This window comes from Phaenicophaeus curvirostris, chromosome 6 (genome assembly GCF_032191515.1).
Source record: "Phaenicophaeus curvirostris isolate KB17595 chromosome 6, BPBGC_Pcur_1.0, whole genome shotgun sequence".
Lineage (NCBI taxonomy): Eukaryota > Metazoa > Chordata > Aves > Cuculiformes > Cuculidae > Phaenicophaeus > Phaenicophaeus curvirostris.
In genome coordinates this window covers 7,390,750-7,406,082 of record NC_091397.1, presented here as the reverse complement: position 1 = coordinate 7,406,082, position 15,333 = coordinate 7,390,750, and the positions used below count along the sequence as shown (strand labels likewise).

At 42.0% G+C, this 15,333-nt stretch overlaps 1 protein-coding gene across 9 annotated transcripts in view; it reads left to right on the top strand.

Moving 5' to 3' along the window:
* The window catches only part of KMT2C (lysine methyltransferase 2C), a 218,921-nt gene that overhangs the window by 183,387 nt on the left and 20,201 nt on the right, over nucleotides 1-15,333 (top strand). For all 9 annotated transcript variants that reach the window (XM_069859268.1, XM_069859274.1, XM_069859276.1 and 6 more), the window contains 7 exons: nucleotides 72-1,958; nucleotides 3,754-4,076; nucleotides 4,926-6,739; nucleotides 8,059-8,170; nucleotides 9,500-9,578; nucleotides 9,698-9,761; nucleotides 11,855-12,087. In XM_069859268.1, coding sequence (XP_069715369.1) covers nucleotides 72-1,958; nucleotides 3,754-4,076; nucleotides 4,926-6,739; nucleotides 8,059-8,170; nucleotides 9,500-9,578; nucleotides 9,698-9,761; nucleotides 11,855-12,087 — 4,512 coding nt within the window. The remainder of the gene's footprint in view (nucleotides 1-71; nucleotides 1,959-3,753; nucleotides 4,077-4,925; nucleotides 6,740-8,058; nucleotides 8,171-9,499; nucleotides 9,579-9,697; nucleotides 9,762-11,854; nucleotides 12,088-15,333) is intronic.

Sequence of the window (15,333 nt, the reverse complement as noted above, 5' to 3'; positions counted from 1 at the left end):
TCAGTCATTAGAAAGATTATGTTTATCCTGGACTTAAAAGCATAACCTTTTTCTTTATAATTTCTAAATAGCAAATGCGGCAGAAAAGTAAGCAGCAAGCCAAAATAGAAGCCACGCAGAAGCTTGAACAAGTGAAAAATGAGCAGCAGCAACAGCAACAACAGCAGCAGCAGCAGCAACAACATTTTGGTTCACAACATCTTCTGAACCAGTCTGGCTCAGACACACCTAGCAGTGGGATCCAGAGCCCCTTAACGCCACAGACAGGCAATGGAAATGTGTCTCCTGCACAACAGACATTCCATAAGGATCTGTTTACAAAGCAGCAGCTACCTGCTACGCCTACTTCAGCATCCTCAGATGACGTATTCCTAAAACCACAAGCCCCACCTCCTACTCCAACTCGAATCCCAGTACACGATTCACTGTCTCAATCTCAGACTCCTCAGACATCATCACAACAGATGTTTTCTCCGAGTTCCACAAACACAAGACCTCCCTCTCCAATGGATCCATATGCTAAAATGGTGGGAACACCTCGACCGGCACCCATTAACCAACACTTTCCCAGAAGAAGTTCCATTGCCCCATTAGATACCTGTGCTCCACAGTCATCCATATCTAGGCCTGTTCAGGGAACTGAACCATCAGGAAGCAGGCCTTCACCGGTCAGGGATTCATGTTCTTCATCTCCAGGTAGCAGTGATCCCTATGCAAAACCACCAGACACACCTAGGCCTGTCGTGGCATCAGAGCAGTTCTCCAAACCCGTGGGGGTCCCGAGATCACCCATAGTTATGGAACAGTCAGGGAAGGTTCCTTTAACAGCTGGAAGCAGTGATCCATTTACTAAGCCAGCTCCTAGAACGGATACGTTTCAGAGGCAGAGAGTAACTTCTGCTGATGCGTACACACGGCCACCATTGACTCCTACTCCTGCTGCTGTTGACGGTAGCCCTGGACCTTTTAAAACTCCTATGCGGCCACCTCAGTCCCCACAAGATCCTTACGCATCAATGCCAGGTACACCACGGCGTGTTCCTGTTGATCCATATGAAAGGCCTCCCTTGACACCAAGACCAGTGGATAACTTTTCCCATAATCAGCCTAGTGATCCTTACAGCCAGCCTCCCCTTACTCCCCATCCTGCAATAAAGGAGCCTTTTACCCATCCACCCCGGATAGTGCGACAACAGAGTGATTCTTTCACTCAATCTGGACCCATTTCAAGGCCAGCTTCTCAGGACCCTTACGCTCAGCCTCCAGGTACTCCTCGGCCAGTTGCTGATCCTTATGCCCAACCTCCAGGAACTCCTCGTCCCACCTCAGTTGATCCGTATATGCAGCAACCACCAACACCAAGACCAGCTCCGCCAGCAGATTTGTTTGCTCAGTCCCCAGCAAATCAGAGACATTCTGATCCATACACCCAACCTCCTGGAACACCAAGGCCTGTTCTCAGTGATCCTTATTCTCAGCAACCAGCAACTCCAAGGCCAGGAATTCCAGAGAGTTTTAACAGACCTACAATGACAAGACCGGGAGTAATACCAAATAGGGATCCTTTCCTGCAGACACCACAGAACAGGCTGCAGGGCACTTTTGTCAGGCCATCAGATCCATGTTCTCAAACTCCCAGACCTGCAGGACCCGCAATAACGGATTCATTTAGCCATACTCCGGCTGCTCCAGCACGTGATCCATATGATCAACCACCAATGACTCCGAGGCCTCAGCCAGAATCTTTTGGAACTGGTCAGCTGGCCCACGACACTGCTGACCAGCCACGGCCTGGTTCTGAGGGCAACTTCAATGCATCTGCAAATTCTCCAATGAGTTCTCAAGGACAACAATTTCCCAAAGTTTCACAAGTTCCTGGCCCAGCCCCCACTACAGGAGTAACAGATACACAAAATACCATGAATATGTCTCAAGCAGATACTGAGAAGTTAAGACAGGTGAGAATAATACTGATGGTATTAAAATTTCATGAGTAGAATTTCCCCTGTTCTTGCTAAGTATTTAAGGTTTCTTGCTGTTGAACGTAACTGTATAACATAGTATTATCTTCATTCACTTAATATGCAAATTTGGCCTTCCTCGGTAGAACCACAATATATAGAATGCAGACAAATCATTAATTTTTAAGAGTTTGGACAAGATTAAGAAAGGAAGCGAAGGCCATCTTTGAAGCCATTAAAAATGACAGAATCATAGAATGGTTTGAGTTTGAAGGGACCATAAAGATCATCCAGCTCCAACCTTCCTGCCATTGGCAGGGACAACTCCCACTAGACCAGCCTGCTCAAAGCCCCATCCAACTTGGCCTTGAACACCTCCAGGGATGTGGCATCCACAGGTGCTCTGGGCAACTTGTGACAGTGCCTCACCATCCTTATCTTGAAGAATTTCTTCCTAATGTCTTATTTAAATCTTCCTCCTTCCAATTTAAAGCTATTCCCTTATGTCATATCTCTATCTTGTAAAACGTCCCTCCTCAGCTTTCCTGTAGGCCTCCTTTAAGTACTGGAAGGCTGCTATAAGGAGTCACTGAAGCCTTCTCCAGGCTAAGCAACCCCAACTCTCTCAACGTGTACTCACAGCAGAGGTGCTCCAGCCCTCTGATCATCTTCATGGCCCTCCTCCAGACCCCCTCCAACAGTTTCATATGCTTATGTTGGGGATTCTGGAACTGAACACAACACTCGAGATGGGGTCTCACCAAAGCAGAGTAGAGGGGAAAATCACCTCCATCAGACTGCTGATCACACTTCTTTTGATCCAGCCCAGATTACAGTTGGCCTTCTGGGCTGTGAGCGCACGTTGCTGCATCATGTTGAGCTTCTCATCAGCCAGCACCCGCAAGTGGTTCTCTGCAGGGCTGCTCTTAATCGCATCATCCCCCACACTGTATTGAGATTGCGGATTGCCCCAACCCACGTCTAGGCCCTTGTACCTGACCTTATTGAAGGATGTAGATGATTGGTCTGTTACAGTTCTTCTATATGTCATGTGAGGGAGGAAATGCCTTGAAAGGACAACTAATTCTGTCCTAGACTAGTTGAGATGTAGAGCTGGTTGCATTTTCTGGCTGAAAAGGGTAGTGTAGGCAAAATGCTGAGCCAAGCCTCCTAACTTTTTGGTTGACTGACACATTGAGGTGAATCCTGCTATGCGTCACTGGAGGCATATTCACTCCAGGCTTTTGTCAATGAAAGTTGGGCAAACAGCACTTAATGAGACATAGAACTACCTTCAAACTGTGGAAAGCTGCTCAGTCTTCTGCTTGGAAGGAGCAGTGGGAAGTGGATTTAGCAGAAAAAATGGTAGTATTTATTGTAAAGAGTCAGAGTAAATTCTGCAGCTTAGGTGTAGACCTCCTGATGAATTTTCTTCAGTGAACGAACCTCTAGTCACCTTTCCTCCCTCCAAATGTACTTTCTCACATGGCAAAAGGACTTATTTTATTGGGACAAAAAGGGAAAAGAGAGTTGCTGATATGTTAATTGGTAAAGTGGGTTTGCACTCTACACTTTAACAAGAGGTCTGGTACACTTCAACAAGACTTGCATCACCAACATCTTGCACCATCTGATCCCTCTTCTAATTTCTGAGTTGATTGTGTTAGTTCATAATGTTGTTCTGTAGTAATTGAAGAATTTCTTTCCTCCGAAAGGTTTAACCTAGTGGAGTGTAACGCTTGAAAATGTCAATTGCAGTGTCAAGCACAATGATTTTTCTTCTTTTAAACAGCGCCAGAAATTACGTGAAATTATTCTACAGCAACAGCAGCAGAAGAAGAATGCAGTTCGTCAGGAAAAAGCCTTACAGGATGCAGCAGCTCCTACCCATGCAAGTGCTCTTCAGCATTGGCAGCAAGACAACTTAAATCAAATTTTTAACCGCCCTCCTCCTCCGTATCCTGGGAATATTAGGTCCTCTGTCCCTCCAGGTGGGCCAAGGTTCACCGTATACCCAAAAGACCAGCGTGGACAATTTCCTGTTGATGGGCAGTTCAATAGACCCCAGTTTCCAGGCGATATGAACACCATGGGGATAAGGCCTCCTGGTCTTAGGTAAGCTCTTTGATCTCTTAAACCCAGGATATTAGAGGGATAGTTCTACATTTACAGAAATTGTTAGATAAAGGAGGGTTTTTTAATGAAGAATCATCTGTATTCTTGACGGTAGCTGACAGTCTTCCTGAAGTCAGGATGCACAGGGAGTTTTCCTGTGAGCCTCTATAAAATTAGAATGTATTTTACACTGACACAGTTTTACACTGTCTATTATTAGGAATTAATCGGAAATAAAAACGGAGAAACCGCAATACTTGTGAAAGTTATGGGAGCTGAAAGATCTTGTTGCCCATGGTTTTGGGGCTTCTCAGTTTTTAAAAACAAGGCAAAAGATCTGTCTTAAGTAATGATGAATAAATGTAATATTCTTGTTTCTGTTTATAATTAATATGCAATCAAATGTTGACTTCTGCATGTGCCATTTTTACAATCAATGCTGTATGTAAAATGAATAACTGTATTGGCTTACATTGTCATCTCAAGAATTATTATTTTCAATATATTGGATTTATTTCAGCTATTTATAATTCCACGCAATACTATTTTTTATGCTGAGTTGCATTAACATGTAGTTTATTTACTAAGACAGCTCTTACTGTCAGAGTTCTCTATCCATTATTATTATTGGAATTGAAAACAGGCTGTTTATTAAACATAATTAAAGCAATTATTTTATTGTAGTCATAAAGCTTATTTAAATGTAAGCATAATTAGTAAAAATATTTATTTAAATATCTTAATGAATGCATCGTGTAAAGCATTTTGTTGAATAGTTATTTAGTCAAATATGCCGGGCTAGGTAGTCCTGAGAAAAAAGATAATTTAGACTTTCATACTTTGTTTTAGATACGGGTTTCCAGGAGGTGGCCACGGTCCACCATCAGGTCAAGAACGTTTCCTCAGCCCTCAGCAGCCCATGCAACGCCCTGGAGTTCCACCACAGCTGAGAAGATCTCTGTCTATTGATATGCCTCGGCCAGTAAATAATCCACAAATAAATAATACGTCTGGGATCTCTCAACACTTTCCTCCACAGGGCATTCCAGTTCATCAGCACAATATATTGGGTCAGGCTTTTATTGAGTTACGTCACAGAGCTCCTGATGGAAGGCCAAGGCTGCCATTTAATCCTTCTGCTCCAAATGTTATGGATGCAGCAGCACAACATCAACGACATGCAGGGTTTATACCCAGGCAGGAGTTTCCAGGCCCAAGACAGGCAGAACCACTGAGACATAATTCTCAAGGTATACCTAACCAGCTGCAGATTCCTGCAAGTTTGGAGCATATGCCACAGTCCCAGCAAGAACAAATCAATCCCGACAACTCATCTGCACTTGTAATACGTTCTCTAAGTCATCCACCGGTTGCAGATGCATTCCCAGCACCATCTTTGTCTACATCTGCACCAAGTGATGAATCTGCTAATTTACAGATTCCCAGCCAGCCAAGCGATGGTCTAGAAGAAAAGCTTGATCCTGATGATCCTGCTGTAAAAGATTTGGATGTGAAAGACCTTGATGGGGTTGAAGTCAAGGATTTAGATGATGAAGATCTGGAAAATTTGAATCTAGACACAGAAGATGGGAAAGGAGATGAACTAGACACGTTAGATAATTTGGAAACCAATGATCCTCACCTTGATGACCTTCTGAGATCTGGGGAATTTGATATAATTGCATACACAGACCCAGACCTTGATGTGGGGGATAAGAAGGGAATGTTTAATGAAGAACTAGATCTTAGTGTCCCCATTGATGACAAGCTAGATATCCAGGGCAAAACAGAAGAACCAGAACAGAAAGAACAAGGTGATAGAACTGCTTCCCCTCCTGACACTCAGTCTCCACAGAAGAAATCTACAGCAAATGAAATTAAAACAGAAGTACTTTCCCCAGATGCTCAGGAGGAAAAGAAGAATGAAAACGAGAAAAGTGATGGAAATGCTGAATCCACAAATACGCAACAGGCTGCTGAAACGGAGTTAAAGGATGGAGAAAAGCCTCCTGCTCAGCCCGATAACCCCGAATTCCCTGATAAAACTACTGCTATTCCTAGTCAAGAAACAACTGTGCCTAGTCCAGATGCTCAGGGGTCTGCTCCACTGCCTGTTCAAGGAGCAGTGAGTTCCTGCAGTATTTCTGGATCCACACCAGTCCTCTCAAGTTTGCTGTCTAATGAAACCTCTGATAATGCTGAAGCAAGGACTGTAGGATCTCCATCTCAATCTTTGCCAACACCACAAATGAACCATGCATCAGGTATTCCACAAACACTAATGACACCTGGTGGACAGATCTTGGAAAACACTTTAAATTCAAATTTGACCATGGTTCCACGAATAAACCATAATTTTTCTCAAGGGTCACCAAATCCAGGATTCATTCAGGGTCAATCAGCTAATTTTGGGACAGGACAGACATCAAATCAAACCGTGCCTGTACCAAACCGTCCTGGTCCTAGTGGCATATCTGCTCCCCAACAGATAATGCTCCCTCAACCATTAGCTCAGCAGCAAAATCGAGAGAGACCACTTTTGCTAGAGGAACAGCCTCTTCTTCTGCAGGACCTCTTGGATCAGGAAAGACAGGAGCAGCAGCAGCAGCGGCAGATGCAAGCCATGATTCGCCAACGCTCAGAGCCATTTTTCCCCAATATCGGTACGTGGGTTATCTGTCTGTCTGTGTTCTGGTTAGTTTTTTAAAAATACAACGATGAATAGTGAAATAATCCATAGCAGTGGTAGAAGCAGGTGGACACGTGGAGCTTGAAGGTGGCATAACAAAAAACAGCCTGCCTAGTAGACACAGTAGGAGTCTGGAAATGAAGCATGCAGGTGAAATTTTGAACTCTGTGGCAAGGCTGCTGTTTATTTTACTTGGATTGGGGCAGCTGCTTTACTGCTAATTTTCTGACATCAGCTCTGTCACAAATTCTCTTTATACTTAAGTATCTCATACGTGATATGGAGTAAATGCACCTTTTGTAAACAAAATTATATGATCAAGAATAACTGCTGACCTTTGATATTTGTTCTGTCATTTTTCTGTTTATGGTTGGTTTATTATATTTTCTTGCAGTGTTTAGTGTGTCTCAAGGAAAGGGATCATCTAAAGCTATATTATTAACTGACAGTCCAGGCAATACCCAGAAACATCACAAATAATACTGCACGTACTAAAAGCATTTACTATCATTTCATGTTTAGTATAACATAGCGGTTTGAGCTTTCAGACCATCACCATCATTTAAATGTTATTAATGAAATGTGAAGTTTTTAAAAGTGTGTTAATTGTAACTACACTGAGCATTGTGGCTGGGTCAAATTTAACCTACCCCATAAGTGATGGTTCTGTACTAGTGTGGCTAGAATGTGCTTTAAGCCACCCCAGCTGGCCAAGACCACCTCCAGAAGTCCCTTCCAACCTCATTTGTTCTGTACTCCCATTTATCCTGCTCTGTGTGAGGCACCTGCTGGGAGAGACAGCAAAAAGGCAGTGTTCACCACGCTTGTGGTTGTTCCGGGTGCTGCGTGGGGTGTGAGCCTTTCTGCCTGTAGCACTACCAGTAATTACAGAGCAACTAAACAGGTTTGCCTCGTACGTTAGTGATCGTGTGTCACTTTTGCCAACTGGACTCACAGAAACAAGTCTTTTTCCTGAATCTTAAACATGTACATAGAATTTATTAGCCTGGTGGGTCACAGATCAGATTTGGTTTAGAGCCCTTCTCGGACAGACCTGCTTTTCTCGGTGTGTCGTGGCTGAAGATGAGAACGGTTGCTGTTAGAGTAACTTTACTTTGAGGATAGATGAAACCATGAATTTCAAAGCAGAGAGGACAAGTAATGTGAAATAGTAATGCAATTATATTGTGTTACTTATGATTAATGCATGAACTAGATGTAAACAAAACAGTTCCAGTTAATAACTTGAAATGTTCAGCTATGCAATTCACTTTTACTGTTGTTCTTTTACAGACTTTGATGCTATTACTGATCCCATAATGAAAGCAAAAATGGTAGCTCTGAAGGGGATCAATAAAGTCATGGCACAGAGTAACATGGGGATGCCACCAATGGTTATGAACAGGTAGGCAATGCTTGATACCATTCCTTAGGGCTATAAAACGTAAAAGGAAATGATAGGGGGAAGCTCTGCACTGGAAATGGAAAGAATTAAATGTGGAAAAAGATCTTTCTATCATGTATTTTATGGCCCGTGCTAATTCAAAATTATCTCCTAAGAATAAAACCAGTGCAGCAATAGAAACTGTAACAGTAATAAACACATCAGATTCGTGCTCCAGTTGTGATGTCGTTGGTCATCATGGTCAACATGGCTTCACTGTTGACATTTCTCTTGTTTTTCTACTTACGGATTACATAATAACACATCTCCCACACATGGTGTTTGAAGACTGTTGATGGCCATGTAACGGTTAACCTTAATACCACAGCGTATGATTTAATGTGACATGTGAGATGTAGCCCAAGTAATGGAAGGTTCATCCCCTCTTTAAATCCATTGTGAGGATAAAATGAGCTGCAAACTGTGAGGACTTCACTATGTCTATGTCAGAAGTGGGCGGTCTATGGGCCAGATGTGATCTGCAACTTTTCCTTTTGTGTGGCCCTTAAAACAGTGTGTTTTCTTCTTCCAAACGCATCTTTAGTGTCAAGTGGTAATACGTGGTTTCCCAGGGGGGTTTGTAAGTCCTGTTTGAACTTGGTAAGAAGGTGCTGTACACTTTCCCATTCATTATAGCTTCCCTGCAGCCTAACCTAGGTGACCTGCAGTGGCAGAACTAATAGCTAATGATCACTTGTTTACCATAGTCTTTCTTAATGCTGTAAAAAGACTATTTTGTTTTAAGTCCGTGCTCTGTCACTGTTATATATAAAAGTTTGTGTCCTCCTCAGCTGTCATTACAGACTTAAGATTTTCAGAACTGCATTTGGCTTTGTTTTGAGGAGATACATTGTCTTAAAATGGTACAGAGGCTTGCTTAAAACTTTCTGAAACCTAAATAAATCTACACAGTGACTGTTCTGGCTACTGTGATAAGTAACTACTTTAAATCTTTATTCTCTTTTTTTTTACATCATAATATTTAAGATACAAATACAGATACGTTTTGTGTGTGTGTGTGTGCTTTTACTGTTTTAGCATAGTACACCATATTTAATAATCTTAAGTGTAAAATGCCACAATTTCAGTCAAGGACAAAGTGTCATAGCATGAAATGAGAACTCATGTTCTCCAGATGCTGAAAAAATTTAGTACCAAAGTTTGTTCAAATGTTCCTAAAATGTTTGGATGCTTTGTTTCACTTGAGGGAAACACAAAAGCTAGTCTTGTCTCTAAAACACCCGTCAGTTTTTAAAGTTATAATTTCACTTTCTGTTTATCTATCAATAGGTTTCCCTTCATGGCTCAGCCAGTGTCAGGGGCTCAGACAAGTGAAGGCCAAAATCATATGCAGCAGGCGATCACACAGGTAATAAAACTTCTTGTGGAGTTTAAGCAAAAGTGTTTAGTAATGATAACTAGGTTGTGGGTTTTTTTAACTGAATTATGATTTAATATCCTTGTATGTATGTTTTCTGGAATTTCTAGGATGGAAGTTTGACGCCTCAGATTTCTAGACCTAATCCTCCCACTTTTGGTCCTGGTTTTGTCAGTAAGTACAGATTTAATAATTTACTGTATGTTGATGTTTCATTCTTCAGTTCATTTTTCTTTAAAATAGAATATCTCTAAATGGATCCTGTCTCTCAGAAATTCATCCTCTTAAATTTGAGTTATTTTTATCATTATGATACCGATAAATAAAGGAGTTCATAGTAGATGCTATTAGCAGTTTTCCTATAAATCCCCAGAGAAACTCCATGAGAAAACAGGAAAACAGAATGAACAGAAAACTAGTATTATTTTCATTTGTGTGAGAATAGTTACCTGTTAACTGACAGGCTGCCGTCTCAAAAACCTGGTGTTCGGTCATGCTGTAATATTCTGAGCTCAGTGGGAACAACAGTGAATCTCGGTGGGTTATTTTTTATTACAGAAGTAACAGGTTGTGTGCCTCATTGCCATTTTAAAAACCACCAATAAAAGCTTTCCAGGCAATTGTTAAGCAAGACTGGCTGGGAACAACAATCATGGAAAGCAGAAATACGTAGCATTAGTATTTTGCATTCCTTACTTCTGGTTGCCCTAGATCAATTGTAAATCTCAGTCTCTGTGATGAGAAAGAGATTAATTAGAAGAAATTAAAACGGGGCATAAGCTGGGAGAGGTAAACCACATCGAGAAAAGGTAACTGCAGATATTTTACTTGATATTTATGCTTAAGAAACAGAAGTAAACACCTTCACCTTTTCCAGACACTGGAGTAGCAGCACTAAATGTATAATGAGCACCTTTAGCGATAATTTTTATATTAAGTACTATTGAAATTTGAGGTGGCTATCGGCAGTGGCATCACTCTGGCTGAGAGCAGGGATGGTTGTGCAAGTTTGAGGAATCAGTTTTACATTTCAGCAGTAGTTATTCTTACCTGGAACTTGTAAATATTTCAGTATTTTCATTTACACTTCCACATTGCTCCCATTTGCAATTACTCTCCATCATTTCCACTCAATTGTCCTTTCAGGTTATGTGATTAGTTTCGCAGAATTTGTCGTTGGAAGAACGGGTGTCCCTTGAGACCGTAGGTAGCTCTGTGAATTGATGTAATTGAGCTGCTGGAGTTGATGACTGTCTCTATCACAGTGACTGTTAAGGCAGAAGGTGGTAGGGATTGGAGCTCAAGGAGGATATGGTTATACTGAAATCACGGTGTTGTTTAGGGATCTTTATGACTCAGGCTTTGTTTACAAGGAGGATCCATGCTATATTCCTGGATACCCAGTTCATTGCCTGCCACACTGTGATCACAGCACAAGATACCATCACCAAACCTTGTCTCTTGCCTTCTGGGCTTGGTGCAGTTCAAGTGTTGTCAGAGATGACTGTTTTGCCTTGAGAAATACATCTGAGAGCAACACACTGCTTATAAGAGACAAGCATTTCTCATTTGTGAAAAAGAGGAACATCTCAGCTACAGTCTAAATGAGAGCGCATTTGTTTGTGGGGAGGAGAAGGCACTGGTGCTGAAGGGCCAGTGTGGAGGACTGAGAGAAAGTTATTTTAACAAAGACAATGATATCTTTTTTCATTGCATGAGTTTGATGGATATTTATGATTTTAATTTTTTTCTTCAGTATAGTCATAGAAATAGATGTATAGGTACAAAACTCTTCTGTAAACACCGGGTATAATGAGGCTGTGTTTCCTGTGAATTTGTGTCCTTCCTCCCTAATCTCTTCCTCTCTGCCAGAGTACTTCCAGAGGTCTTCTGTGTCTGCTGTTCTGTGGCAGAGCCAGATATCACCATGTTCTGTAGCTGCTTTCAAAGCTAAATTTGCTCACTGGCTGGCAAATGCACGTTTACTGGCTAGGCAGCAGGCTGGTCTCTTGAAATTAAGGGACCGAGTTAGTATTGCTTTCTCTCACAAAAGACAGTGATTTGGATCTCTGTCTCCTGTACTCAGATCACTCCAAGAGCTAAATATCTCTTGAGATCTCAACTGTTCTGTCAGATTTGGCTGAACTTAACCAGCAATTTCATGAAAAAAGGGGGAAGTCTAATGTTTTCACTTTATCTCTAAAAACTGGGATGAGAGCTAACCCCCAGGATGAGGTGATATCATACTTTATTTCTCTTCTCTCTAGATGATTCACAAAGAAAGCAATATGAGGAATGGCTACAAGAAACACAACAACTTCTTCAAATGCAGCAGAAGTACCTCGAGGAGCAAATTGGAGCACACAGAAAATCAAAAAAGGCACTCTCAGCCAAACAGCGTACGGCCAAGAAAGCTGGCCGTGAGTTCCCAGAGGAAGATGCAGAACAGCTTAAGCACGTTACTGAGCAGCAAAGTATGGTCCAAAAGCAGCTAGAACAGGTAATCATCTGGAATCAAAACCAAGCATGTTAATGCTAAGCTGTCACACTGCCATGACTCACTCCTTTAAATCTTCAAAAAGATGAATGGAAATGCTTAAATACAGGGGAACTTATTTAAAGGGTGCCACTCTTTGTCACATTTTGTGAGTGAATTGCTGGTGACACTGGAGTTGTAGGAGAATATGCTGCAGTGAAGATAGGACAAAAGCTGCTCAGGAAGAGGGGAAATTGCTTAGCAAAATTATTTGCGACGTAGTTCCTGGCACCATGAAAAGCATAATTGAAAGTTTCAGACTGCAAAGGAGGAAAGTCTTAGCATGTAGGGCACTGTTTCAGGCCTGAATGAACCTCATTACTTGGGCTTTTCAGGTGTCATTATGTAATCCAAACCACTTGGTTATAAGCCAGTTAAATGCTATTGTTTGAAAACCTCTTTTTGTTGTATCTTTAATGTTGGTCTAGTTTTATGATCTGTCTGGTTTCTAGATGCTGATCATCAGTGCATGTTACCTGTTATTGTATCATAGAATAATTCAGGTGAAGGGGATATCTAGAGATTATCTAGTCTCCTGTTCAAAGCAGAACTAGCCTCATGGTTAGATCGGGTTGCTCAGGGCTTCTCAGTCAAGTTGGCTAAGTCTCCAAGGGCAGAGATTTCCCAGCCTCTCTGGGCCTCTGTCCAGTCTGTAACCACTTTTACTGGGTTTTTTCTCTCTCTTTATATTCAGCTGGAATTCCACTTGCTGCATCTTGTAACAGTGATTATAGTAAGAGAGATTAAAGTTAAACCTGTGATGGCTTTGATAAATGTAAGGTTTGATCAGCAATATCGATTGCTGTGTTCTTCAGACACCATTTGTAAGTTATCTGGCATGATGTTCTTTTACTGTATGGGTTGGGAATCTTTTCATAGTCAGGAACAACTAGACTTACCCTTGTTATTAAGAGGGGGAAAATTGTCAGCAGGCTGCTTGAAATGAAGTCATAAGTGGTATCTGACCCTTGAGTTCTTGCTCCTGTGCTCCAAGACAGAGTTTGTACTGGATGGAACATTAGTTGATTTGTCTTTTCACCGCGTGGAAGAGGGATGTAGCAATTAAATTATAACTGCGCCATTTCTTCATTTTTCTTTTCTTCCTTTCCACAATGAATCACAAGTAGAATAAATGCAAAAAAAAAATTCACTTCACCAATTCTTTATCATACATAGATAAGTCTGGTTGTACAGTGGAGTTATGTTGAAGTAAAAGCTGCTAATCGTGGCATTGCTGGCAGATTCATTTAGTGTCCTACAATAAGGGTTCTTTTATTTTTCATTTTTAAACTTTAAGTTACATATCTGGCCAGTAAATGCCCTCCACTCTTCAAACACCGAGGTAGACCAGTCATCCATATCCCAAGCAGGCCTTTGTTACACACCTAGCAGGAGCTTAAATAAGGTTGATTTATTTATTTATTTGTCTGTCTATCTATCTGTTTATAAGGACCTTCTATTTGAGGCAATTCATTGCTCTTTCAACTCAGATCAAGTCTTTTTTCTGTAATCGAGCTTCTGCTAGGTTTTTAAAAGATGAAGTCTCTATATGTACTTATAGAGAAAAGAGCACTCTGACCCCTGGAACTGCTGGTCCTAGACACAGGCACAGAGAAAACGGAGCTGACTTTGTGCAACACGATCTTATGCCTGACAGGTTTATTAACTCAGGCACCCAGCCATGCAGACACTACCCCATTGTCTCTGTGGCCAGGGCAGTTTAACTGCTTTGGTGTGGTGCTGTGCGTATGCTAATCAGCTCTGCCTCATCCTCCCCCACACTTTTAAAATCACCAGGTCAGTCGGAGCAGCTCGGCTCAGTACAGCTGGGTGTAGTTAGTGCTGGTCCTCTTGAGATCTATCTCAACTGATTCCAAGTTCAGTTGCATGGCTGATCTGCCACTGCAGATCCTGGAGGGCGTGGTGGTTTGGATGCCTCCTTGGCACGTGGAGCCAAGACAGGTTTAGTGCTGTGTGCCCAGCAAGAAGTCCTGGAGCCCTGGGCTGTGTGATGCAGATTGATCCGGTTGGTGGTTTTCTGCACTGGCACTGTTTATCTGGTGGTGTCCATGCCAAGCTAGACCTCATAAATCTTCTTGGATCTGAGATTACTGGGTAAATAGCCTTTTGGGTGCATCTGTCCTGCATGCTGAGATTTGTCCTGTGGCATCTCTGTTGTTCTGAGCTTTCTGGCTTGTCCCTTGCCCCAGATGAGTGCTATTGAACATTCTTAATTGTGTTACAGACTTTTTCTATCAGTTCAAACAGCAAATGCAAGTTATGGAAGTCATAATCTAAGGAACAGAAGTGAGAGATTTTCCATAGTGCATGTATTATTAACTGGTGGAGAGAAGTCATGGGACTCCCATCACTGGGGGTGTTCAAGGCCGGGTTGGATGGGCCTTTCAGCAACCTGCTGCAGTGGAAGGTGTCCCTGGCCATGGTGGGACTGAGGGTGGAACTGGGTGATCTTTAAGGTCCTTTCCAACTCAAATCATTCTATGATTCTATGAGTACAAGTCCTTTTATTGTTTTAGAGAGCAGTGTAGATAAGTATCTATTTTGTTTCTCAAGTGCTCTTTCTTGTCCAGTAGACAAAGCCATATCCTTCCAATGGCTTCTCCTGCTTGCCTTAAGAATAAACTACAAGGCTTAACTTTCACCATCCGCATTGAGTTTATTTTCATATTAAAATCTAAAATTTTCAAGCAGTGGTTGGCTTTTTTGTCTGCTGTGAGATGTTTGAGGACCTGCCTGTGACTAAATGGTTATCTGCCTCACTGTTTTCCTCTGAATTTTAGCTTTTCGATTGCATCTTTTTCAAAGATTTGCTGATGAGTGAAGATCCTCCACCTCACTGTTTCCTTTTTCCTGTCTGTTCCCAACTGTTATCCTGTGGATATCAATACGTGGATATCCTTATGGTTAATAAGATGTGAAAGGCAAGGATCGCTTTTCATAGCATCACAGAATAGTTAGGGTTGGAAGGGACCTTACAGATCATCTAATTCCAAGCCCCTGCGATGGGCAGAGACACGTCTCAGTAGATCAGGCTGCCCAAGGCCTCATCCAACCTGGCCTTGAACACTTCCAAGGATGGGGCATCCACAACTTCCCTGGGTAACCCGTTCCAGTGCCTCACCACTCTGATAGTGAAGAAATTCCTCCTTCTGTCTAGTCTAAATCTGCCCCTCTCCCGTTTATACCCAT